This window comes from Podarcis gaigeae, assembly GCF_964106915.1.
Source record: "Podarcis gaigeae genome assembly, chromosome: 18".
Classification (NCBI taxonomy): Eukaryota; Metazoa; Chordata; class Lepidosauria; order Squamata; family Lacertidae; genus Podarcis; species Podarcis gaigeae.
In genome coordinates this window covers 7,502,849-7,529,310 of record NC_139696.1, presented here as the reverse complement: position 1 = coordinate 7,529,310, position 26,462 = coordinate 7,502,849, and the positions used below count along the sequence as shown (strand labels likewise).

At 48.5% G+C, this 26,462-nt stretch overlaps 5 protein-coding genes across 6 annotated transcripts in view; 3 read left to right on the top strand and 2 right to left on the bottom strand.

The window, feature by feature from the left end:
- PIAS4 (protein inhibitor of activated STAT 4) overlaps nt 1-2,148 on the top strand; it is a 38,837-nt gene extending 36,689 nt beyond the window's left edge. For both annotated transcript variants that reach the window (XM_083720518.1, XM_083720517.1), the window contains exon 11: nt 1,588-2,148. In XM_083720518.1, coding sequence (XP_083576644.1) covers nt 1,588-1,790 — 203 coding nt within the window. In that variant the 3' untranslated portion in view covers nt 1,791-2,148. The remainder of the gene's footprint in view (nt 1-1,587) is intronic.
- LOC310835517 (uncharacterized protein) overlaps nt 1-26,462 on the top strand; it is a 691,527-nt gene that overhangs the window by 4,480 nt on the left and 660,585 nt on the right. The gene's annotated exons all lie outside the window — the stretch shown is intronic.
- TNFAIP8L1 (TNF alpha induced protein 8 like 1) overlaps nt 1-26,462 on the bottom strand; it is a 222,375-nt gene that overhangs the window by 60,367 nt on the left and 135,546 nt on the right. The gene's annotated exons all lie outside the window — the stretch shown is intronic.
- Nucleotides 1-26,462, bottom strand: part of LOC310835758 (protein-lysine 6-oxidase-like) — a 390,424-nt gene that overhangs the window by 298,810 nt on the left and 65,152 nt on the right. The window lies entirely within an intron of this gene.
- On the top strand, nt 9,354-25,424 carry LOC310835570 (elongation factor 2). The gene is made up of 15 exons (XM_083720313.1): nt 9,354-9,640; nt 12,274-12,488; nt 13,869-14,050; nt 14,296-14,507; nt 16,218-16,396; nt 17,684-17,789; nt 18,833-18,946; nt 20,010-20,148; nt 20,665-20,860; nt 21,847-22,105; nt 22,303-22,410; nt 23,366-23,719; nt 24,082-24,264; nt 24,367-24,499; nt 25,169-25,424. Exons 1-15 carry the CDS (start codon nt 9,638-9,640, stop codon nt 25,360-25,362), a joined length of 2,577 nt encoding a protein of 858 aa, XP_083576439.1. The 5' UTR covers nt 9,354-9,637; the 3' UTR covers nt 25,363-25,424.

Below are 26,462 nucleotides of genomic sequence, written 5' to 3'. Positions count from 1 at the left end.
TGTTTTTTTTTTTAATCTGTAAATCCACTTGGTTTTAATTTGATTGTGTTACTAAATATAAATATGATCATCTTCTTCTTTGGCAATCCCTCGAAGCCGAGTAAGATTGCCTTTTTAAATACAGTTTTAACAGTGAATCCGTAAATGACTGTGGAGGCCAATTCTGGATCCACACGTCCTTCCGCAGTGGGGACATAGGTTTCCGGGCGGGAGTTGATCACAGTAAGGATTTCCCAAGCGTGCCTTCCTCTTAGCACGTTTCTCCCTTTGGTCCTGAGTTTGAGTGTCTTCAAAGCCCATGACACCTTTGGTAAAGGCTGTTCTCCAACTGGAGCACTCGTGGGCCAGTGTTTCCCAATTGTCTGTGTTTATACTACATTTTTCAAAGATTTGCCTTGAGAAAGTCTTTAAACCTCTTTTGTTGACCACCATCATTACGCTTTCCATTTTTAAGTTCGGAAAAGTTGCTTTGGAAGACGATCGTCAGGCATCTGAACAACATGGCCAGTCCAGTGAAGTTGATGTTGAAGAATCATTGCTTTGACACGGGTGATCTTTGCTTCTTCCAAGTGGAAGAAGCTAGATAAATATAATATAAATATATATACAGTCATACGTCATGTTACATTTGCTTCATGTTACGTTCTTTCAGGTTACGTCCCGCGGCCACCCGGAAGTACCGGAAAGGGTTACTTCTGGGTTTTGCTGCTCGCGCATGCGCAGAAGCGCTTAATCGTGCTTCGTGCATGTGCACAAGCGCCAAATTGCGCTGCGCACCTGCGCAGATACGGCACTTCAGGTTGCTCTCTTTTCATGTTGAGAACGGGCAGATCCCGGAACAGATCCCGTTCGCAACCAGAGGTACCACTGTACATAATAGAAATATCTATTTTAGAAAAATGATAATGATGATGATAATGATGAACATACGATATATGATATACGATATCTTTATTGTCATTGTCCCATGCAGAACAATGAAATTGAAAAACTACATAAAACATTCAAAAACCCCTAAAAACTCGTGAAACCCCATTTTAAAATACACTATACTATAGAGACCCCTTATGTTGCGTTTAGAACCAGAATTCCATTTGCATAGAAACTGTTTCTCAGGCGGCTAGTCCTGGCCTTTATAACCCTATACCTTCTTCCAGAAGGCAGAAGCTGAGATCATTTCCGGGGTGCGCACTATCCTGCGCTATCTCTGCCGCTTTCTTATGGCACCTGGCAGCATAGATTTGATCTAAGGTGGGAAGAGTGCACCCAATTATTCTCTCTGCAGTCTTTACAACCCTGGATAGCATTGTTTTTTCCCTGGCCGTGCACACACACAGACCATACTTCCGGGTTTTGCCGCTCGTGCACGCACACAAGCACTAAATTACGCTATGCACACTAGCGCCAAATCGCGCTGCGCACCTGTGCAGATACTGTGCTTCAGGTTGCACTCTCCGGAACACATCCCATTCGCAACCAGAGGTACCACTGTACATAATAGAAATACCTATTTTAGAAAGGTGATGATGATGACGATGATAATGATGAACATCATAATAATGCGTGTTTAATTCCCCCTGCTTCCAGGAGGCACTTCGGAGGCCAACGGTGTGCCGCCGCCCGCCCCCAGCGTGGAAAACGGCAAGGTCCCTGCCGACGTGGTGGACTTGACACTGGACAGCTCGTCCTCCGAGGAAGAGGACGACGACGACGAAGAGGAGGATGACGACGGCGGACCCAAAAGGAAACTGCCCCGCCTATACAAGAACGGCTTGGCATCTGCCTGCTGACTGCAGGGGGCGCCCCGGGTCCTCCGCGTGGGAAAAGCTTGAATACCTTGGTGCTTATTCAGACGTGGGAAGAGGGGGCTTTCTTTCCCTTCCGCCCCTCCATCTCGCCCTCTTGCAAAGCTGCCCCCTGTGACTTCCCAGTTCCAAGTTGATTTTTTTAAAAAAAAAGAAAGAAAGAAAAGAAAAAAAATTAAGAAGGCCGTGGCGGCGACGTTGGCAGAGCTCCTGCGTGGCTGGAAGACGAGCCATCCTCTCTCTGGCGTCTTTTGCCAGCTCAGCTTGCACCGCCGCGAGAAGCAGGGCCGGGACGGCACACAACACCTCTCTTGCAAGGATTCGTGTCGGGAACTGGCCACTGGCTCTCGCGCCCCTGACCCCCTGCTCTCCTCTCTGCCCCCGTTGCTTCTTGGATGACCTGGTGCCAGCTGCTCGGAGCGTGTCCGAGCGCCGGCGGGCAACCCGAACTCTTCTGGGCCTCCCCAAAGCGGCATGTCTCTCTTTGGTCTTGCCTTGTTCGACAACCATTCCTGACTCCTCCTCAATCTCTTTCCCTTTCTCCGACACGTGCGAAACCCCTCGCTGGACGTTTTAAGGGAGTGCTGTGTGTGTTTGTTGCCCTTTGATGCCCGGAGGCTCCTAGAACCAGCAGGTTTCCCTGGTCCCCCCTCCACTGCCCCCAGTCCCATGGGCACGTCAGGAAAGGGCTTCGGGAGGGGAGCTTGTGAAAGATGGACCTAGACTTTGAAACCAAGATGGCTTAGAGTTCCTTGGAGCATCTCGGGAGAGAACCTCATGTAAAGGGAACCTCTTTTTAGCTTCTTCCGAAAATAATGTAGAATTCTTACATACTGATTCCCTGTTATTCCCCCCCCCCTTTTTTTTTAAGTTGAACAAAGCCATTGGGGAGGTGGGAGGTGGGGAGGGGGAGGGGTCGGAATGCGGAATGGGCTTGAACCACAAACCTGTTGTCTTTTTTTCTCTCTCCTTTCTTTTGAAGTGCAATAACTTGGTGTGTTTTGGAAGGCGAAAAGGGCTGTGTGTCTCCCCGTCCCACCCTCTTTAATCTCACCAGGGCTTTAGCTTGAGTCGGGTGTTTTGGGGAACAAAACAGCTTTTCTGCCAGGGGGCGGGGGTGGGAGTGGACGGGCCGGCGGGTTTGGGGGGGGGGCACAGTGGCCCTTTCCAGAACGGAAATGCCAGGTGGAGGAACTTATTATTATTATTGTTATTATTGTTTCTACCCAACTACCTCGGTTTTAAGACAAACAAACAGAAATTCAGGTGTAGCTCAGTCATAAAGTGGTGGTGGGCAGCATGCGGGTGACTGTTGTCTTTTTAAAAATTGCCTATGGACTTCCAGCTGCTTTGATACGTCTCCCCCTCTGTTCCCCCGAAGCGCACGCCCTCGTGTATCCGTGAACTCTTTTTAAATATGGCCCCCTTCTGCTCTGCCTGGCCTCGGATCGCTTGCCTACGTCTGCTCTTGACTTTCAGTGCTGGCAAGCGAGGAAATGCTCGCCCCTCATCACACACACACACACACACACACACACACACACACACACCTCTGCCCAGGAGTTGGTGCACTACTAGTAACCCCATGCAGATGACCAAGGAAAAGTGTGTCTGTTGGTTTCATGCGTTTACACTAGGCCAAGACTGTGCAAGGTGGGCTTTTATTGCACACACTGAAAACTGAATTGGCCTCGCATCTTATTTTGGTGGGTTGGGGGAGTTGTCCTGTTTCCTTTGCCCTACCTTTCCCTCCCCCCCCCTTTCCTGCCATTCCCACCTGTTGTCCGTCCGCCAGCCCAGAAAACGGGCGCTTTTGCTGTTTTATCCCCCCAGAAAAACAAAATAAAACCATGGTGTGTGTTCAAGGCACCTCCACCTTCTCCTCTCTCCCATTAAGCTGGAGAGAACAGCACCGCCGTCCTTTTTTTTAAAGTCCAGACCAGTGGTGCTTCTCTTGAGCATTGCGTTTTCAAAAAGCAATACCTCTTCCAAAGGACTGTGCCCTAGGGGGGTATTGCCGAACAGAGAAATGGCACCTCCTTGACTCCAGGCCGAGAGTGCGTCTCTTGTCTCCCTTTTCCAGGCTGCGCATGGCATGCGGGGAAAGAAAGCCCTCTCCAGGGTGTTTTAAAGAAAAGCCAGTTCAAGTGTATTTTATAGAAGCTCCCAAACCTAAACGGTTTCTGTATAGGACCTCGCCCAAGGAGGAGAAGCAACGCGCTTAAGAGTTCAGCTGGGTCGTGGCAAGTCGTTCTTGTCAGTTGCTTTTCTCTCCCTCTGAACACCCCACCCCACTGATGCCTGTTGAAGGGCTCTTGAAGAACCCCAGGGATAAACAGCACTCGGCGAGGGCGAAGCCCTGACCCAGTCCTTCGGAAGCCGATGTGGAGAAGATGGCTGCAGGAAGGGGAGGTGTGTCAAGTCATCCAGACTTCCTGGCTCTTCCACTCCCCCCATCCCACCCCCATATTACCTTTTATATATATATCTCCCCCCGCCCCCAGTCAAACATCTCAAACTGAAGCAATACGTTTGCAGTTTTTAAAACGCGCACACAAAAGACCTCCAGATCCACAGAGGGTTTTCAAAGATCTTTCCTTGTATAGATGATGGTTGCTTGCCTCCTCAGCCACTCAGTAGTTTGTCCCGCTCCTCTCCCTCAGGATTATAATTTGTGTGCTTAAACTTATTTGGCTCCCCATCCCAGACACTGTCCATTGAGACGTCGCATCTTCCTTCCTTCCTTCCTTCCTTCCTTCCTTCCTTCCTTCCTTCCTTCCAGATTTCCATTCTGTACATATGTTTTTGCTTAACATCCCTGTCCTGGTTCCCCCCTCCCCTCCTTTTCCTGTTTGTTTGTGTGTGTGTGTGTGTGCGTGTAAAAAGAAAAGAAATTATTATTTTTTTCTTTCCTTCAATACACATTCTTCAGAATTCAAAAGTATAGTGTTTGTTAAATAAAATGAATTGAAAGATTTCACTTTAACCTGCTTTCACTTATGCCTGAAGTTGTTATGATGGGTCGGCTCAAAGCTCTATCTTAGCCTAGTGTCCTGTTTCCAGCAGTGGACAACCCAATGGTTTGGAAGGCCTCTGGTATCCTCCTCCTGAACACGTGTGTTCTGTTTAGCGTTGAGGACTAGTAGAGCTGTTGGTTTATTTCTGAAGAACATGGGTAAGAATTGTCTTGTAGGAACAAAGCTAGTTCTAGAGCAGGGGTCCCCAGACTAAGGTCTGCAGGCTGGATAAGGCCCAAGGGACTCGTTTATCCCCTCTTACCGGCACTGAGCTGCACGGCTGCCCACTTCCGGGTCGGAGGAGCACCGGAATTAGCTTGTGTGCATGCACAAGTGTTATTTGCGCATGCGCAAGCGTTATTTCCGGTGCACATCCGGGTTGGAGGAGGCCTGTTGAATGCGCACAAGCTTATTTCCGGTGCTGGCCCGGAGGTGCGCTGGAAATAGCGTGTGCGCACGCATATGGGCACCCGCTCCCCCGCCCTTTGGCCCACCGTGCGATTGGCGCTGGGGACACCGGCCCAAGGCGCAGTAAGTTTGCTGACCCTTGTTCTAGAGTGCTGTTGTGAACAAAAAGCCAAACAGCTGCCTCTGAGAATGATAAATTGGGGGATGTGTGTCTCCTAATCTTCCCCTTCCTATTTGTTTCTTTGATCTGACGGTACAGTGGTACTTCGGGTTACATACGCTTCAGGTTACATACGCTTCGGGTTACAGACTCTGCTAACCCAGAAATAGTGCTTCAGGTTAAGAACTTTGCTTTAGGATAAGAACAGAAAATGTGCTCCGGCGGCACGGCAGCAGCAGGAGGCCCCATTAGCTAAAGTGGTGCTTCAGGTTAAGAACAGTTTCAGGTTAAGTATGGACCTCCGGAACGAATCAAGTACCGTATTTTTTCGCTCTATAAGACGCACCAGACCACAAGATGCACCTAGTTTTTGGAGGAAGAAAACAAGAAAACAAATATTCTGAATCTCAGAAGCCAGAACAGCAAGAGGGATCGCTGCGCAGTGAAAGCAGCAATCCCTCTTGCTGTTCTGGCTTCTGGGATAGCTGCGCAGCCTGCATTCGCTCCATAAGACGCACACACACATTTTCCCTTACTTTTTAGGAGGGAAAAAGTGAGTCTTATAGAGCAAAAAATACAGTACTTAACCCGAGGTACCACTGTACTTTGAGAGAGATACAGCCCCTGTCCCTAGTTTATTGACTTCATGTTCAGATAATGCTGAACTACTACTACTGTCAACCCTAGGAAGCATGGCCCAGCGGTCAACAATGAAGGAGTCTGTGGTACAGCCACATCTGGCTGACTTAGTATAAGCTGGTTTTCTCCTGTCCCAGACAGTAGGACCCGAACCACTGGCTTCAAGTTATAAGAAAGGAGTTTCCGACTCAACATCAGGAAGAACTTTCTGGCAGAGCTGTTTGACAGTGGAACGGTCTCCATCGAGGGGTGGTGATTCTCCTTCTTTGGAGGCTTTTAAGTAGAGGTTGGATGGCCATCTGTTGTAGATGCTTTAGCTGAGATCCCTGCATTTGCAGGGGGGTTGGATTAGATGACCCTCAGAGTCCCCTCCAACTCTTCAATTCTGTCTTCTTAAGACAGCTTCCTATGTCTCAAGCTGGTCTGAGGAACCTTTGACTCTCCAGATGCTTATGAACTACAAGCCCCATCATCCATGGCATTTGGCCATGCTTGCTGTGGCCGTGGGGAGTTGTAGTTCACCAACAAGGGTCCCCACATCTGATCTACTCATGGTGGCTGCAGCCTTGGATTTCCTATGATCTGAGAGGCTCTGTGTGCCTTTGGGGTGAGTTCATCTTTTGAAACCGTTCCATTTGCCTTTCCCCTGTTTCTGCAACCTCATTCAGAGGAGGGCAACCAAAATGGTCAAAGGCCTGGAAACGATGCCTTATGAGGAACGGCTAAGGGAGCTGGGCATGTTTAGCCTGGAGAAGAGGAGGTTAAGGGGTGATATGATAGCCATGTTCAAATATATAAAAGGATGTCACATAGAGGAGGGAGAAAGGTTGTTTTCTGCTGCTCCAGAGAAGCGGACACGGAGCAATGGATCCAAACTACAAGAAAGAAGATTCCACCTAAACATTAAGAAGAACTTCCTGACAGTAAGAGCTGTTGGAATTTGCTGCCAAGGAGTGTGGTGGAGTCTCCTTCTTTGGAGGTCTTGAAGCAGAGGCTTGACAACCATATGTCAGGAGTGCTCTGATGGTGTTTCCTGCTTGGCAGGGGGTTGGACTCGATGGCCCTTGTGGTCTCTTCCAACTCTATGATTCTATGCAATCCCCAATCATGCTCGTACTTTTATATGTGCCGGGGAGGGTTTTCCTGTGTGGAGTTTGGCTGAACAAGTTTCTCTATCCTCACTTAATAAGTGGTGCAACAGCTATGGAGAATGAGACTTCCCTGGGATTCTTCTCTAGCATGTGGTTGGTTCAGCTCCAGCAGCCCCTCTCAGAGAGCTCAACTTAGTGGGAAAGGCCCTTAGTCATAATTAAAGATGACAACATGCACAAACAAAAGGCACACACAAAAATAAAACCCTTGAGTTGTTTGTTTATCATAGCTGTCCATGAAGGCACAGGTCAATTCTGCGTCCAGGGCAGCTGTCTACCAACTCCATCTGGTACCCAGGCTGAGACCCTCCCTGCCTGCGCACTGTCTTGCCAGAGTGGTGCATGCTCTGGTTATCTCCCGCTTGGACTACTGCAATGCGCTTACGTGGAGCTGCCTTTGAAGGTGACCCGGAAACGACAAGTAATCCAGAATGCAGCAGCTAGACTGGTGACTGGGAGCGGCCGCCAAGACCATATAACACTGGTTGTAAAAGACTTTCATTGGCTCCCAGTACATTTCCAAGCACAATTCAAAGTGTTGGTGTTGACCTTTAACGCCCTAAACGGCCTTGGCCCAGAATACCTGAAGGAGCGTCTCCACCCCCATTGTTCAGCCTGGACACAGGTTTAGCTCTGAGGGCCTTCTGGCGGTTCCCTCACTGCAAGAAGTGAGGTTACAGGGAACCAGGCAGAAGGCCTTCTCAGTAGTGGGCCCACCCTGTGGAACGCCCTTCCATCAGATGTCAAGTAAATAAAGAACTATCTGACTTTTAGAAGACACCTGAAGGCAGCTCTGTTTAGGGAAGTTTTTAATGTTTGATGGTTTATCGTGTTTTTAATAATCTGTTGGGAGCCAACCAGGGTAGCTGGGGAAACCCAGTCAGATGGTTGGGATATAAATAATAAATATTATCAACTGGCCTAAGATGACACGCTAATAAAGCTCTAATAAAGTGTGTGCCATTGTAACCCATGTATTTTTAGGAACATTTAAAACTTGTTTGACAAGGTCTATATCCATTAACAAAATAATTGCTTCTTTCACCAAATCTGAAAAGCAATCTGCAAAACTGATCAAATGTCCAACAAATAATGTTAAAGCGTGTCTTAAGTTTGAGGCCCCTTTAGAGCTGGAGGGCCAAGGTGAATTGGCCCCTTGATTGCCCCCCCCCCACAAGCCATAAGGCAGGAATTGGGAGTCCAGTGCCCAGCACCCATCAGCCCCAACCAGCATGGTCAGTAGTTGGGGGCTGTTGGTGTGAAAAAACATCTTGTGGTCACCTAACGAATTTTATTGCCGCGTAAGCTTTTAACGTGGTCTAGAGCTAGTCCTCTCTAGGCGACGGTCAACAATTTGGCTGCAAAAGGCAAGTCAAATGACAAAAAAATGGTTGTTTAGTCGTGTCCAACTCTTCATGACCCCCTGGACCAGAGCACGCCAGGCACTCCTGTCTTCCACTGCCTCCCGCAATTTGGTCAAACTCATGCTGGTAGCTTCGAGAACACTGTCCAGCCATCTCATCCTCTGCCGTCCCCTTCTCCTTGTGTCCCCTTCTCCCCTTCCCAACATCAGGGTCTTTTCCAGGGAGTCTTCTTATGAGGTGGCCAAAGTATTGGAGTCTCAGCTTCACGATCTGTCCTTCCAGTGAGCACTCAGGGCTGATTTCCTTCCGAATGGAGAGGCTGGATCTTCTTGCAGTCCAGGGGACTCTCAAGAGTCTCCTCCAGCACCAGAATTCAAAAGCATCCATTCTTGGGCGATCAGCCTTCTTTATGGTCCAGCTCTCACTTCCATACATCACTACTGGGAAAACCATGGCTTTAACTATACGGACCTTTGTTGACAAGGTGATGTCTCTGCTTTTTTAAACGCTGTCTAGGTTAAATAGAGGTTTTTTAAAAAAAATAATCAATGAAAATAAGTACAAATGAGTATTATTATTTTTAAAATATAAAATGCCTGCGAATGGGATACAATAACCACACAGAAATAAAAATAAAAATCAGTGCTAATATGATTACTTTACTGCCATAAATTAAAAATATAGCAGTTTCTTCAATTCCCCTTTGCAATCAGGCACCGCACCCACGTGACTGCAGCGTGCCCGCTCACTTCCGCCTTGATCAAAAGGTTGGCACTGCGCAAGCGCAAGAACCGTCGAAAGTACATTCCGTCCTCTTTTCCCGCCTCTAAGATCAAAGAGCTGCGTCGAAGGGGCTAGAGCGGCCGTCTTCCGGCTTCCTGCCGCAAGCCCCTCCTCCTCCCCTTACGAGCCACCGCCCGCCCCTTGCCGGCTCCTATAAAAGGCAGCTTGTTGACGTCAGCGTCCTCTTCCGCCCGCTCGGCCCCTGCCAACGAGACAGGGCTACCCGAGCCGCCGCCATTGTTGCCGGCCTTTCTTTTTCCCCCCTGCCCCTTCTGAAGCGCCTCCGGAGAATCCGGCGCCATCCGCCAACATGGTGAGGCATCGGAGGCTGGGGTTGGGCTGAGGGGAAGCGGGGGGCCTGGGGCGAAATGCGGGGCTGGGTAAGGCCGCGGGGGAAGCGCGGCTTAGGCTCCGGGGAGGCCGCCGGGCCTGCTGTGGGGTTGGAGGCCTACGGAGAGGGAGCGGGGCCGGTAGCCAGGAGAGGCCCAGGCCTAGGAGAGGCCTATAAAGGATAAAGCAGCTCTGTAAAAGCTGCTTCCAGGGGGTTGCTAATGTTGTGGCCGGGGAATTTGGGGTGGAAAGGGCGGGCGCTAATAAGAAAAGAATGAAAATTAAAAATATGGGGCTCCTAACCTTTGAAATTAAGGGTTGGTCCTTAATAATGTGTGTGTGTGGGGGGAGAGATTTCCCCCCCCGAAAAGCCCTGCGTCCCATGTTAGTCCTACTCGAGAGTAGGCTCATTAAACTGATAGCTAACTCGGGGCCCTTCAATTTCAGATAGGTTCCACTTATCTCTTTTTAAACATTTTTTTTAACATTTTTAATTCTTTTTAAACTCTATTTAGCATTTATTTCTCTTTATACTCAGTGTTTTTTTTTTTAAAGGGTTCCCCTTTATTTTGGAGCCATTTAAGTAGTAGCTTATTATTAATTATAATATTAATAAGCTATTCTTTCCCCTTGTTTTTGCGGAGCGGTTTCTGGTAGAATAAGCCTTACCCCCCCTTTTCAAATACAAAAATAATTATGGATTGGGCGATACGCATGGGCAAATAGATGAATTTCATTTTCACATCTCCTTCGCAATACGTGTTTAATGTACGTAGTATGTACACATGCATGTTAAGGGTCCTAACTCGCTGTATTCCTAAAAGGGGTGTTTGGTGGGCTTGAGCCTCAGCCTAACCTCACAGGGTTTTGAGGATAAAAAGTGGAAAAGGAGAGGGTCACGTACACAACCTTCAGCTCCCGGGAGGAAAGGTGGGGTTTAAATGTAATAACAAGAAATGAATTGATGAAGGGGGTCTCTGGATGACATATTCAAGCCGTGGTGAGTTCTGTGTACATTTGAAGATAGGGGTGGCTTCCCTTTGGGGATATACCAAATAGGGGGAGAATAGGTCTTGGAATCACAGTGAAAACTAGAGAACCCCAGAGCTCTATATGCATCAGAATATATTTGCTTGGCAGGTAAAAATATCTGTTGCGGGGGGAGATAACTTGGGGACTTCAAATGATGTGGCAGGGTGAGGAAGCTGGGAGAATGCCAGGATGTTATCTCGGCCAAAGGGAGGTACTGCAGCGTGCAGAGTGGAAATTGTATTTTCTCTCTCTCTTCCCTGCGTTAAAGCAGCGGTCTTATGTAAGCCCTGCGGTCTTTGGTGGAGAGGAGACGCCTAGAGATTTCGGAAATAGATTTTCTCCCGTCCCTAAAGCCCAGTGAACCTGTACGTGGGTGACTTGCGCCGAAGCAATCTGTTCACCCAAACTAGAGTTCTGTGGGTGCCGTTTTAGGAACTGCGACGGGTGGTTTTGTTTCATCCGGACTCCCTAGTTCAGAGTACGATCCCCAGTACAACCTGAAAGATTTTGTGTATCACCTTTTTTTAAAAGCCCATGGAGAACGTGTTTGTGGTCTGGTGCGTGTCTTTTTTTAATGTGTCTATAGGCTTTCATGTTTGCCTTGTAACGCCCTTGGAAAAAATTGTGTTTGTTCTGTAATAGCAGAATTGGCACACAGAGGGGCCAGCGTGACTCAGTGAAGCTACGTACTTTATTATACCAAGTCAAACTGCTGATTCACCTAGTCCAGTATTGCCTTCTCTGACTGAGGATAATAAAAGGGCAGTTCTTTCTAGTTTGTGATAGGCTGGGCTTTCTGGGGCGGAAGGCAGATTAGTGCTTCGCCCACCCTGATGCTTAGCAACAAAAGGGTTCATAGGTAGGCTCCATTCAGAGCTGGCTACAGCTTGACGAGAAACACGTTCACCTTGCCTTATGAGAGAAACAGTTATGCTTGCAACTGAAGCGAGCAGAAGGTTCATTGGTAACAGGGGTTTGGGCAGATCCACACCATATTAGATTTCTCCCAAAGAATCCTAAGAGCTGTAGGTTGCTAATGGTGTTGAGAATTGTAGCTGTGCTGGACGTTGTAGGTCTGTGAGGGGGATGGATTGCAGTTCACAAGATTATTTGAGGGAAGTCACGTGTTGGATGCACTTTAAATGTGTGGTGTGGGCCTAACCAGGATCTGAAACCACATGTTTCCAAGTTTGTAGGCAAATTCCATAGAGCAGTTATAGCCAGCTTCCTAATACAGTCACAACTCAGGTTACAGGTGCTTCAGGTTGTGTTCTTTTGGGTTGTGGGCCACTGAAACCTAGAAGGACTGGAACGGGTTACTTCCGGGTTTCGGTGGTCACGCATGCGCAGGAGCGCTAAATCGCGCTATGTGCAGAAGCGCCGAATTGCAGCGTGCGCAGATGTGCCGCTGCAGGTTGAGAATGTGCATGTTGAACGGATGATGTTTTCAACCCGAGTGTCCACTGTACAGAATGACACCTCAGTGCTTCCTCTCTCTCTCCACCCCCCCCCCCTTTCAATAAAGCTGTCCAGAATGGCCTATTCTCTGAAGCAGCCACATTAACCTCCCTTCTGTCGCCCCAGGTGAACTTCACCGTAGACCAGATCCGGGCCATCATGGACAAGAAGGCCAACATCCGGAACATGTCAGTGATCGCCCATGTGGACCATGGGAAATCTACCCTAACAGACTCGCTGGTTTGCAAAGCTGGGATTATTGCCTCAGCCCGTGCTGGAGAAACCCGTTTCACCGACACAAGAAAAGACGAGCAGGAGAGGTGTATCACTATCAAGTCCACGTAAGTACTTTCCAGAGTCGTTCTCTCCCCCCCCCCCATTCCTGAAACTTCCAGAAAAGAAATCCCAAGCAGAAAGTTCATCCAGGCAGGTTTCTTTCACCTGGGGGAGATTCAAATAGGGGTTTAACTCTCCCATTAAAATCACATCATCATAATAATTTTTATTTACACCCTGCCCTCCCCAGCCAAGCCGGGCTCAGGGCGGCTAAGAATAATAAAAACAAGTTGAACGAATACAACTTAAAAACAAGATTGAAATACAACAATTAAAATATTGAAATGTTAAAATGCAGCCTCATCACAGGAGGAGAAAGGAAAAAAGAAAGAGGGGGAGGGAATCAAATTGGCTCCAAGCCAAAGGCCAGGCGGAACAACTCTGCCTTACAGGCCCTGCGGAAAGAAATCAGATCCTGCAGGGCCCTGGTCTCATGAAGCTGAGTGTTCCACCAGGCCGGAGCCAGGGCTGAAAAGGCCCTGGCTCTGGTTGAAGCTAATCTAACTTCCTTAGGGCCCGGGACCACTAGGGTGTTGCTATTTATGGACCTTGAGGCTCTCCGTGGGGCAGACCAGGCAGGATGGCTGTTGAGCGGAATTCCTGCATTGCAGCTCTGTTGGGGGGGGGGAGGATTACATCAGTCAGCAAAGCCTGAGACTCTTAATTTCTGGGTCCTGGGTTCAAGCCCCACATTGGATGAAGGGATTCCTGCATTTCAGGAGCTTGGGTTAAATGACCCTTGGGATCATCCCTTCCAATTCTAGAATTCTGTGATTCGGAAGGGTCTGAAATTTTGCTGATTTGTGCTTTAAGCATCTCAAGTTGGTAGTGGAAAGGTAAAACTTGCCACCCCTGATGTAATTCAAGTATGTATGCATTAATTCAGTGCTTTAATTCAGACAAGCCATAGGCCCTTGATACGTGTATATTGAATTTTATTTGTCTTCTTTTAATGTGTGTCAGCAACCTGGAGTCCCCGTTCAAGGAAAAGGCAGGGTTTTTATTATAATTTTATAAAATTTATATTCTGCTCTATAACCATAGATTTCAGGGCAGTTCGCAACATTAAAAAACACAAAATACATAATAAAAATAATGACAATTCAATAATTCCCTCCCCTTTCCAATGCACTTTAAAAGGGCATTGGATGTCAATTAGCCAAAGACCTGGTTAAAGAGGAACGTTTTTGCCTGGCGCCTAAAGCCGAACCTCTCTGGGGAGAGCCTGTTCCACAAATAGGGAGTCACTGCAGAAAAGGCCCCGTTCTTGTATTTTCACCCTCTGGACCTCTCATGGAGGAGGCACATGAAGAAGGGCCTTAGAGGTTTCTTGTGGTGGAAGGGTAGTTTTAACTGTTAGGAATTTGTGCATCTTCTTCCTCCAGGGCCATTTCTCTCTTCTACGAACTTGCCGAGAATGATTTGGCGTTTATCAAGCAAAGCAAAGATGGCTGCGGCTTCCTGATCAATTTGATCGACTCCCCGGGCCATGTGGATTTCTCGTCGGAGGTCACTGCTGCCCTGCGTGTCACCGATGGTGCCTTGGTCGTCGTGGATTGTGTTTCTGGTGAGATGGTCCCCCCTTTGCCTTGAGATGTAGAGCCATGGCCCCTTGCTGTGGCCTGTCTCCCAAGGACCGTACGCCCTGTAGGCTGGAAAAGGAAACAAGGGTGTCCATAGGCTGAATGAAGCCCCACCTTCTGCATTAGGACGTTTTGGAGGACGCAGCTCTAACCCTCATGAACACCCCCCCCCCCAAGTGCTCCTAGCCCCATAGTGATGACTTGAGCCTTTGCTTCCTCTTCCTCCCAGGGGTGTGTGTCCAAACAGAGACCGTTCTGCGCCAGGCCATTGCTGAGAGAATCAAGCCTGTCCTGATGATGAACAAAATGGACCGGGCTCTGCTGGAGCTTCAGCTTCAGCCAGAAGAACTGTACCAGACCTTCCAGCGCATCGTGGAGAACGTGAACGTCATCATCTCCACTTACGGGGAAGGCGAGGGCGGCCCCATGGGCAACATTATGGTAAGGCTGGCCTTGGGGGGATGTGCAGTCTTGACCTTTCACCTCTGTGAGCAGCCGTGTCATGCTCAAGAGTCGACCTGTTGAAATTGGGCTTGCTCTGACTAGCTTAAATTATTATTATTTTTTCCAAAAAATTTATTAGTTTTCACAACATTATAAACAAACAAACACACAAGACAAACAAACAAAACAAACACGTCATAGCCTTATTAAAAAATACAGTTATTAACTTTGTTAAGTGACTTCCTCGTTTCCCCTTGGTTGAATTTCATTGCATGTCCTTCTAACGGTTTTCCACGTCCCAATTTTTATGAAATTTAACTTAAATATTAATATCCTTAAATCTTCACCTTATAGAATTAAACATATTAATTCTTCACTTAACATAAATAAAATCCTAAGCCCATTAAGTATCTGCAAGCTATTTCCAGTTAGTTTAGCTTAACAAATTTAACCAAATAATCACTAAATTTATTCCATTCTTCCTGATACTTCTCCTTCTGGTCGCGGACTCTTCCGGTTAGGTCAGCTAGCTCCATCATCTTCGTCTGCCATTCTTCTAGCTTAAATTATTATTCGTAATCAAGTCACGTTTTTGTGCTCTGGTTTCTCAGAGCGGCTTGTGCAATGAAAATAGAAATGAAAGCCATTAAAACCTGGCATAGAAGTGAGTGCTAGATAAAAATTAAGGTGCAAATCCTGAACACTCCTATGAACAGATCAGCGCATCAAAGTCCATTGACATGTTTTAGGTACCCTAAAAGCCAATTCCCCGTGAAAATAAGTGATTTTGCCTGGCACCCATAGATGAGAGAAGAATTGGTGTGGAGAGTGATCCACAAACAGGGATCAACCACTGAAAAGGTTGCCACCCTCTATCTCCCTTGAAGAAGGGCCTCAGTACTTGTGCGTGTGACTTGGACGTAACTCCTATTGCATGTCACAAATGATCACTAAAATACAGCGCTGAAGAATACAGTTACATTGACACCTTGGTCTGTTCCAAAGCGCAACAGAGAAATCAGTATTCATGTTTAAGCAATAGAATGCTTAGAATTGTAGCGTGGGAAGAGGTCGCCTAGTTTAACTCCCTGCAACACAGGAATCTTTCGCCCACACGGGGCTCAAACCCACACCCTTGAGATAAAGAGATCTTATGCTCTACCAACTGAACATATTTTATTTCTTCAAAATGCATGCCACACAGGCATTTATTTTCATTGCCTCTGTGGAAGGATCGTATGACGTTATCCCAAATGTTTTAGAATAGCCTCACGTTTAGGGAGTGGCAAAGTGAGCTTTCATTCTGTTACTTGAATACGTAATAAACGTTTTCAAAGTCTGTACACTTCGTGGCTTGTTTTTTTCTCTTTGAAAACAGCTAAAATAATAATGACATATTAAAAGATGTCAGGAAGTTGACTCCTTGAGAGCCAGCATGGTGTAGTGGTTAAAAGCGGTAGTCTCGTAATCTGGTGAACTGGGTTCGCGTCCCCACTCCTCCAGCTGCTGGGTGACCCTGGGCTAGTCACGCTTCTCTGAAGTCTCTCAGCCCCACTCACCTCACAGAGTGTTTGTTATGGGGGAGGAAGGGAAAGGAGAATGTGAGCCGCTTTGAGACTCCTTAAAGGGAGTGAAAGGCGGGATATCAAATCCAAACTCCTCCTCCTTAACTCCATCCCTTGATGTGTTCTTCTCCTTGCCTTCCAGATTGATCCGGTTCTGGGCACCGTCGGCTTTGGCTCCGGCTTGCACGGCTGGGCTTTCACGCTGAAGCAGTTTGCCGAGATGTACGTGGCGAAATTCGCAGCAAAGGGCGAAGGGCAGCTGAGCACAGCTGACCGTGCCAAGAAAGTAGAAGACATGATGAAGAAACTGTGGGGAGACAGGTGAGAGTGGCTTGGGCTTCTGGAGCTGGGGCTCTCCTTTAGAATACACTCTGCAGGTCGGGATGCTGTGGGGAGAACACTTACAGCTGACCTCCCTTGCAGACGGGCAGGAACAGAGCAGGCACTTAGTCCTGAGAATTCCCCCCTATTTGTTGACTTGGCTTGGCCACCAAGGGTCAGATCCAGGCCATACAGTGGTACCTCGGGTTACATACGCTTCAGGTTACAGACTCCGCTAACCCAGAAATAATACCTCGGGTTAAGAACTTTGCTTCAGGATGAGAACAGAAATCGTGCTCCGGCGGCACAGCAGCAGCAGGAAGCCCCATTAGCTAAAGTGGTGCTTCAGGTTAAGAACGGACCTCCAGAACGAATTAAGTACTTAACCCGAGGTACCACCGTATATGCAAAGCATGTAGCTTTCTCTAGAGAACGGGGATACATAGCCCTCGGGACCCCACAGATTTCAAGACAGTGTCAAAGGAGTTGGGGGCCTCGGGATGTGGAAATTTGGCTCTTCCAAAAGATGGTTGTGCAGGCAGCTTCCAAGACTCCACCTGCTTAGGTGGGTACTCTTGAGAAAGTGGCAGGCAGTCCAGACACTGCCTGAGGTGTTCTCAAAGTAAAGGAAGGATTGAACTCTGATTAATAAGAAAACACACACAGGCTTGAACCAGCAAGACTCTGGGAAGGGTGCATATAATCTCTCTCTCACTGCCTCCACCCCCTGGCCCAGGTCGTTTTATTCACAAAAGAACTTTTTACAGAGAGTTTTCGTAAGAACCAATCAGATTTCTTCTGAGCATTTCAACAAACCCCACATGGGGAGAAAGTTAAACTACCAAAACTAATTAAGCACATATTTCTGGGGTAAACAAAGAACAGAACTACAAAGGAGAGCATTTGGCAGGCAATATACATGATAAGAAGGATGGGCAGGAGGACACCGATTATTATCACCTTCAGGTGAGATCTGTTTCCTGGCCCTAAGATTAACATATCAGAAAAGCTACATCAAAGAAACTGCCCACTGTCTTTGATGACCCAGGATGCCTGCCTGGCGAAGCAACTGGCAGTGTAGGTGACTGGTCAAGAAAGAGAAATGGAACAGGGATGCAGAGGTGTGGATTGATCAAGAATCATATCAAAATAGTTTAAACCCAATCAACGCAATGCTTTCATTGCTTACACAGATGGCTTACTCTATATTTCCTCATAGCAATCCCACCTGATCGCGGCAACTGCCTTCACTGCAAAGCTGAAGCTCGCATGCTTTTTCGCCCCTAGGTACTTTGACCCAGCCACTGGCAAATTCAGCAAGTCAGCCACCAGCCCAGATGGGAAGAAGCTGCCAAGGACTTTCTGCCAGCTGATCCTGGACCCGATTTTCAAGGTGATTTACTCCGCTCCCAGTATTCCCTACAGAGTTGCTCGGTGCTCTTTGTGGTCTGGCGTGATCTGAGCATGATGATGGAAAAAAATTCTTCACTTTGACCTGACTTGTTAAGTTTGAAGAAGTTTTTGTAGGTCTGACCCAGAGTTTGCCAATCCACACTACAGAGCCTCCCGATAAAATGTCTGAGAACCTCCCAGTCGTGCCTTAGTTTCTTTTGGCACCAATAGAAGGGTTCCACTTCCCTCTCTGCGTAAAGCTCCAGACTTGAGAGCGGCTTCCAACTCTCTAAAGCACTTGGAATAAGAATGTAAAAATGGTGGTTCTGGCTAATTTTATTTATAGAAGTACAGTCGTACCTCGGAAGTCGAACGGAATCCATTCCCGAGTCCTTTTGCCTTTCAAAACCAAAGTGCAGCTTCTGATTGGCTGCAGGAGCTTCTTGCAGCCAATCGGAAGTCCCATCGGATGTTCGGCTTCCAAAAATAGTTCACAAACCGGAACACTCACTCCCAGGTTTGCGGCATTCAGGAGCCAAAACGTTTGAGAACTAAGCTGTTCAAAAACCAAAGTACTACAGTACTGATTCTGCTATCCCACCGTATAATAAAATATCAAGGTAGCTCTAATGACAAGCCAATGAAAATTCAGCATAGCAAAGAGACGCCTGAGAAAAACAACGAGGGTACTTGTCAAATCAGCTGGAAGAGTGTTCACCAGTATGGGACTGACTTCTGTTTGTGGTCATTTGAGCCTCTGTAAATGAGGGGGAACAATGAACAGCTTTCCTCCTGATGATCTCAATGAATATGTCTGGGATATGAAGGCTCTGGTGTTTCACAGTGTGAAATACAAATGGACCTGTGCGTTAGCTGTATTGCCTTTGCCTGTTCCAGTTAGTGGGAAGGAAGTCTTGTGACCTATTTTGAGTGTTCTGCCTCGCTTTGGGAATATTGCTAGAGGAGACATAACCCGCTTCTTCTGTGGGAGCTGCACCCATCCAGCCTAGCCTAACGTGCGTGCAATTATTTCTCCTTTGAAAGGTGTTCGATGCGATCATGAACTTCAAGAAGGAGGAAACCGCCAAACTGATAGAGAAGCTGGACATAAAGCTGGACAGCGAGGATAAAGACAAGGAAGGGAAACCCTTGCTGAAGGTGAGGGGGCAGGTCACTCATGTCCTAGGAAGGGTGGGGTGGGGGAGTAGAAGTTACCGTATTTTTCGCACCATAGGACGCACCTGACAATAGGACGCACCTTGTTTTAGAGGGGGGAGAACAAGAAAAAAAAATTATCCCCCTCTCTGCCCAGCGCCCCTTCAGCGAAGCGGCAGGAGGTGCTGCGCAGAGAGGGGGAGAATTTTCCCCTTCTTGTTTTCCCGCTCTAAAACAAGGTGCCGTTTAAGGTGCGTTCAGGCGGCTACCTTGGAAGCCTGGAGAGCGAGAGGGGTCGGTGCGCAACGACCCCTCTCGCTCTCCAGGCTTCAGGTTCCTTTCGACCTGCTCTTTGGGGCTGGCGGGGGGAAGCCCACCACCAGCCCCAAAGAGCAGGTCAGGGCGCAGCGGAGAGGCTGCTGCCATAGTCGCGCGTCACTTCTCCAGCTGGGAGAGAGTAAGCGGGGCTTCTTTAGCCCCATGCGCGCTCTCCCGGCTGGAGAGGTGACATGCGACTATAGAGGGTCCTGCCATAGCCGGGAGAGGGTCGCGGGGCTATGGCGTTTTCGCTCCATAGGACGCACACACATTTCTCCTTCATTTTGAAGGGGAAAAAGTGTGTCCTATAGAGCGAAAAATACGGTAAAAAGCCTGCTGGGGTAGGAAAGCCTTTGGTAGGCACCAGAGGAAGAAGCTCAGAGTTTTAGCACACATGGAACACTTAAAACAAACCCTTATTTCCTGATGAATAGCCTTTGGACCAGGCACCCCCAAACTCAGCCCTCCAGCTGTTTTGGGACTACAACTCCCATCATCCTTGGCTAACAGGGCCAGTGGTCAGGGATGGTGGGAATTGTAGTCCCAAAGCAGCTGGAGGGCCACTTTAAATTTTAAAAAGGGTTTTTTAAAAATAATGATTTTTATCCACCCTGGTGGGATTTACTTCCACAAAAAATGTGGATCCCCCCCCCCTCCGCCATTGAATCTACCCTGATTCATGGTGACCTCGCTATGTGACCGGGTTAGATGACTCTCTGAACTCGCGTTTCCCCCCTCTCCTCCCCAGGCTGTGATGAGACGCTGGCTGCCGGCTGGGGATGCATTGCTGCAGATGATCACCATCCACCTGCCCTCTCCTGTCACCGCTCAGAAATACCGCTGCGAGTTGCTGTATGAAGGGCCCCCTGATGACGAAGCTGCCATGGGTAAGTAGCAGCTCACCTGAAGACAAGCAGGGTGCCCCATCACCAGGAAGAGGTCGGCTCTCTCGTGAAGAAAGCGGCCTTGCAGAAACGGTTGCAGTTTCCTCTTGTGCCCTAGAGCCTTTAAATGGGACGCGGGTGACGCTGTGGGTTAAACCACAGAGCCTAGGACTTGCCAATCAGAAGGTCAGCGGTTCGAATCCCTGCGACGGGGTGAGCTCCCGTTGCTCGGTCCCTGCTCCTGCCAACCTAGCAGTTCGAAAGCACGTCAAAGTGCAAGTAGATAAATAGGTACCGCTCTGGCAGGAAGGTAAATGCGTTTCCGTGTGCTGCTCTGGTTCGCCAGAAGCGGCTTAGTCCTGTTGGCCACATGACCCGGAAGCTGTACGCCGGCTCCCTCGACCAGTAAAGCGAGATGAGCGCCACAACCCCAGAGTCGGTCACGACTGGGCCTACTGGTCAGGGTCCCTTTACCTTTAGAGCCTTTAAATAGTCTTTTTTTCCTCTTTCCTCCCCCAGGAATTAAGAACTGTGACCCCAAGGGCCCCCTGATGATGTACATCTCCAAAATGGTGCCGACCACCGACAAGGGCCGCTTCTATGCCTTTGGGCGCGTCTTCTCGGGCATCGTGTCCACTGGCCTGAAGTGCAGAATTATGGGACCAAACTACACCCCAGGCAAGAAGGAAGATCTCTACCTGAAGCCAATCCAGAGGTCCGTTTTTCAAAAAATCGCCGGGCTTTGCTTCGCGCTCCCCGTCCCTGTCTGTAGGCTCGTGTGAGCATTGGGTGGCAGGAAGAAGCAGCTGAAAAGAATATAAGAATTCAAGAACAAAATCCCACCTCAATCCAGCAATTCTGTTCTGCAGAGCCCAGCTATATGTAGCTTTAGAAAACATAACCAGGCTGGGTGTGAGTGGGTTGAGGACACGAGATTCCAAGGGAGAGAGGGAAATAACGTGCGCACTGGTGATCCACGTGGCAATTCCCGGACTGTCCACGGGCCGGATCCAGAAGGCAATTGGGCCTGATCTGGCTCACGGGTCTTAGTTTGCAGACCCATGCTTTAGATCAGGGGTCAGCAACCTTTTTCAGCCATGGGCTGATCCTTTTGAGAGGCCAGACTATATTTTATTTTGGGGGGGGGGGGGGATGAACGAATTCCTATGCCCCACAAATAAGCCAGAGATTCATTTTAAAGAAAAGCACACATTCTACTCGTTCAAAAAACACCAGGCAGGCCCCACAAATAAGCCAGAGATTCATTTTAAGTAAAAGCACACATTCTACTCGTGCAAAAAACACACTGATTCCCGGACCGTCCGCAGGCCGGATTGAGAATGCGATTTGGCCGCATCCGGCCCGCAGGCCTTAGATTGCCCACCCATGCTTTAGATGTTCATAACCTGTCCCTGGGGAGAGGGGGGATGTGTCAATAGTTTTCCCCTGGCAGTGGCTCATTCCAAAAGAATGCCAGTCTGTCCCCAAAGAAGACTTTCCAGCCCCCCCCCCCAGCTGCTTTTGCTGTCCTGCACCTTCCCACCACTTCTCCACAATTCTTCCTCCCCTCCTTCTTCCAAATGTCTCAACAAATGAAACTGCTGTAAAAAAATGTTACTTGGAGAGAAGAGAGAGAGAGAGAGATTGCACATACTTTTGTAAACTAAGAAAAATGCATTAAAAAATCTCTCCCCTTTCTAGAACCATTCTCATGATGGGCCGCTACGTGGAGCCCATCGAGGACGTGCCTTGCGGCAACATCGTGGGGCTGGTTGGCGTGGACCAGTTCCTGGTCAAGACGGGCACCATCACCACCTTTGAGCATGCCCACAACCTGCGCGTCATGAAGTTCAGCGTCAGCCCCGTGGTGCGCGTCGCTGTGGAAGCCAAGAACCCCGCCGACCTGCCCAAGCTGGTGGAGGGGCTGAAGAGGCTGGCAAAGTCTGACCCCATGGTGCAGGTGAGCCAGGATGAATAGCCTGCGTACAAAAGCCCATTGAGGCCTTCAAAGGGTTTTTAGGTGTGGGAGGTGACAGGCGGGCAGCACATTGTGATTTGGGGATGGGGGAAGCTTCTCGGTTTGGGCTGGGCCTCATTTCCGCTTCCCGAGGAAACGCCGCTGCCGCTTCATCCCTTTCACTCTTCCCCATCTTCCAGTGTATCATTGAGGAGTCTGGGGAGCACATCATAGCTGGCGCTGGGGAGCTGCATCTGGAGATCTGCCTGAAGGATCTCGAGGAGGACCATGCCTGCATTCCAATTAAGGTAATTGCACGACGTGACAAGTCTTGGGGCTGCAGCTGTCCAGGAGTTGAGAGAAGGTGTGGCTCTAAGACAGCGGCAAGCAGGACCCGACCATAAGAGCACTCTCATGGTGCCAATGTGGTGTAGTGGTTAAGAGAGGTAGATTTGTGAATCGGGTTCGCGTCTCCGCTCCTCCACATGCAGCTGCTGGGTGACCATGGGCCAGTCACACTTCTCTGAAGTCTCTCAGCCCCACTCACCTCACAGAGTGTTTGTTGTGGGGCAGGAAGGGAAAGGAGAATGTTAGCCGCTTTGAGACTCCTTCGGGCAGTGATAAAGCGGGATATCAAGCCCAAACTTTTCTCTTCTTCTTCTCCTCACCCTCCCTTGGTTTCCAGCAAGTGGTATTCAGGAGCATTATTAGAATGAATAATAATTATTATTATTTATACCCTGCCCATCTGGCTGGGTTTCCCCAGCCACTCTGGGTGGCTTCCAACAAAAGAATAAAATACAATAGTCCGTCAGATATTAAAAGCTTCCCTAAACAGGGCTGCCTTCAAATGTCTTCTATATAGAATAAGAGGCCAAGAAGAGCATATGTTTAGAGAAGATCGGAAGATATTTTTTCAATATATGGGGTGCACAATTGTGTACACTTGAAAACGCTGGCAGCATTAAGATAAATTCAACAGTGTTGAAAAGTTTTGATGGATGCAATAAGGGAATACTGAAAAATATGCAGGGATTTATGAACCATGAAAACCTTCTGTCGTTGATATCTTAAGAATGTAAAAAAATGAGTATTCTAAATTGTAAAACAGAAAATTAATAATAAATTTAAAATAAATAAAAACAAAGCCATTTTTACAGACTTATCTCAAGGCAATGTACAAGATGCAATAAAAACAGTCCGCATTGGCTTTGAAGCAGCTAGGGACCTAAAAATTTAATTTTATTTTAATCTTCCCGGCAGAAATCCGACCCAGTGGTCTCTTACCGCGAGACGGTCAGTGAGGAGTCGAGTGTTCTGTGCCTTTCCAAGTCTCCCAACAAGCACAACCGCCTGTACATGAAAGCCCGCCCCTTCCCCGACGGCCTGGCCGAGGACATCGACAAAGGCGACGTCTCGGCCCGCCAGGAGCTGAAGACACGGGCCCGTTACCTGGCCGAGAAGTACGAGTGGGACGTGGCCGAGGCCCGCAAGATCTGGTGCTTCGGCCCGGACGGCACTGGCCCCAACATCCTGACGGACATCACCAAGGGGGTGCAGTACCTCAACGAGATCAAGGACAGCGTTGTGGCAGGATTCCAGTGGGCCACGAAGGAGGTGAGTGCACCTCATCGCAGGGCGGTGGGCTGTCTGCGTCCCGCCTTCTTGGAATGGAGCAGAGAGACTTGTTGCTGTTTCCAAGGAATAATTTATGACTTGTACCCCGCCCATCCGGCTGGGTTTCCACAGCCACTCTGGGCGGCTTCCAACAAAATATTAAAATACAACAGTCCATCAAACATTAAAAGCTTCCCTAAACAGGGCTGCCTTCAGATGTCTTCTAAAAGTCTGGAAAAGTGGTACCTATGGTTACGTACTTAATTCGTAATTGCCTGCTTCAGAGAGGAAGGACAGAAAAAGTTGGGTTGAATGCAAACTAGAAAATGATTTTCTCCCTCCAACCTCTCCCTTTTCTCCAGGGTGCCCTTTGCGAGGAGAACATGCGCGCCGTCCGCTTTGACGTGCACGACGTGACCCTGCACGCGGACGCCATCCACCGCGGAGGTGGCCAAATCATTCCCACGGCCAGAAGGTGCCTCTACGCCTGCGTGTTGACGGCTCAGCCCCGCCTCATGGAGCCCATCTACCTTGTGGAGATCCAGGTGGGTGACTGGAGGCAGGCTGCGTTCTTAAGAGGCGGTGGCAGTCCGCTGGCTTAACTCCGTGCAGTGCTGTAACGTATACCCACTTTCTTCCCCTTCCAGTGCCCAGAACAGGTTGTGGGTGGCATCTATGGCGTGCTGAACAGGAAGCGGGGGCACGTCTTTGAGGAGTCCCAGGTGGCTGGCACCCCCATGTTTGTGGTCAAGGCCTATCTCCCTGTCAATGAGTCCTTTGGTAAGTGTCAGCTTTTATCAGCCTCCCTTGGTTCTTGCATCTTCCAGGTAACCTTTGTCAGCAGCTAGAGGTGTGAAGGATCAATCAGAGGTTGTCTCCCAGGCTAATCTGAGATGGCTGCTACAAAGTTGAGTGGGTCTTGCCCTGGTAGCAGACTAATTAAGTACGTTTCTGAGCACAGTTCAAAGTGTTGGTGCTGACCTTGAAAGCCCTAAGCGGCCTCGGCCCAGTATACCTGAAGGAGCATCTCCACCCCCATCATTCAGCTTGGACACTGAGGCCCAGCTCTGAGGGCCTTCTCAGTGGTGGCACCCTCCCTGTGGACTGCCTTCCCATCAGATGTCAAGGAAATAAACAACTATCTGACTTTTAGAAGACATCTGTAGGCAGCCCTGTTTAGGGAAGTTTTCAACGTTTGATGTTTTCTTGAGTTTTTAATATTCTGTTGAGTGCTGCCTAAAGTGGCTGGGGAAACTCAGCCAGATGGGTTGGGTATAAATTATCACTAATATTATTCATTAAGGTATATGCCTCCAGGACACTACTTTTAGCTAAGACAAGGAGCTGGTTGTGGGGTGTTTGGGTAAACCTGAACACCTGTATTTCTGTCTTAACGTTTTACTTGCTTATAGTATCAACTCTTCTCTCTCTCTCCCTCTCTCTTCACAGGCTTCACCGCCGACTTGAGATCCAACACAGGTGGCCAAGCTTTCCCCCAGTGCGTGTTTGACCACTGGCAGATCCTGCCCGGAGACCCATTCGACAGCACCAGCCGCCCCTGCCAGGTGGTCGCCGAGACGCGCAAGCGCAAAGGGCTGAAGGAGGGCATTCCCGCACTAGATAACTTCCTGGACAAATTGTAAAAACCAACCAAGCAGAATTAAAAATGCCACACCAGATGTAAAAGAATAAATTTAAAAATGTATGTTGTGGGACTCCAAATTTAACTTGCATAATAACATCAGTGCCCGCAGTGTCTTGAAAAAGGCATTGGGCCACTTCCTGACTTGATCTTCCGTCTCGGGGCAGATTTTAAAAAGAGCCGTGTCTGCATTCAGGCCGTCTGCACACGAACCAGCAGGGCCGCTCACCCAGTGCCATTATAACTTCCAAAAATACATTTCCATTTGATGCAACTGAAATGTTGCCCATTTCCATATTTATTTGACGCTTGGAGCCAAGTGAATTGGGGGAAAACCTGGTTTTTCCTCCATTGTTTTGCAGGTTGGGGAGTACAGGGAAAGTTCTGAAAAGAAAAGGGTGCGTGAAATTTCATTCCATACTCAAATGCTGGATTCAAGGGGGAAGGGGGGAGGGCAGTCTGGAGGAATTTTCTTTTAGGATTGGGAGAGAAAAAGGGAGAGGCTTTTCTAGTTGGGCGAAAGCTAGAAGGCCCGCAGCCTCTCTGCTAAATGGGTGTCATTGTGCAAATCAATGTATTAGTACCACTGGAATAATAAATTTAATAAGACGAGGCTGCCTGTTGTGTTGGGTGTCTTTAACAGCTGTTGTGACCTGAGCCGACACACTTAGAAGCAAGGGGGGAGCTCCATCTGTGCTGTACGAAAGCAGTTTTATATAGGAAATGGTACACTTAGTGCAAGGGTTGTATGTGTGCACACGGTCCTTTGCTGGCGCCTGCAGGGCTGTTGTAATGAGGCCTGCGGCAAGGATTCAGCTGTAGCCCATAGACCAGGCTGCAGTGTGTGGTGCCCACAACAGTTTACCCTAGTTCAGCAGATAATGCCCACAGGCATCTAAAAGATGAGTGGTCCTTGACTTGAAGCTTCACAGCTCCCTGATTTTGGCGTAGATTGCTGTCATAATACAGCCCAGGGTTGGTCTTTTCAAAAGACAATTGCAACCTGTTGAACGTTAGCGGCTAAAGGCCTCTGGGTTTAGTTTTTGTGACTAGCTGGTCAAAAAAACACACAATGGTTTTCGCAGCAATCAAATCCGGATG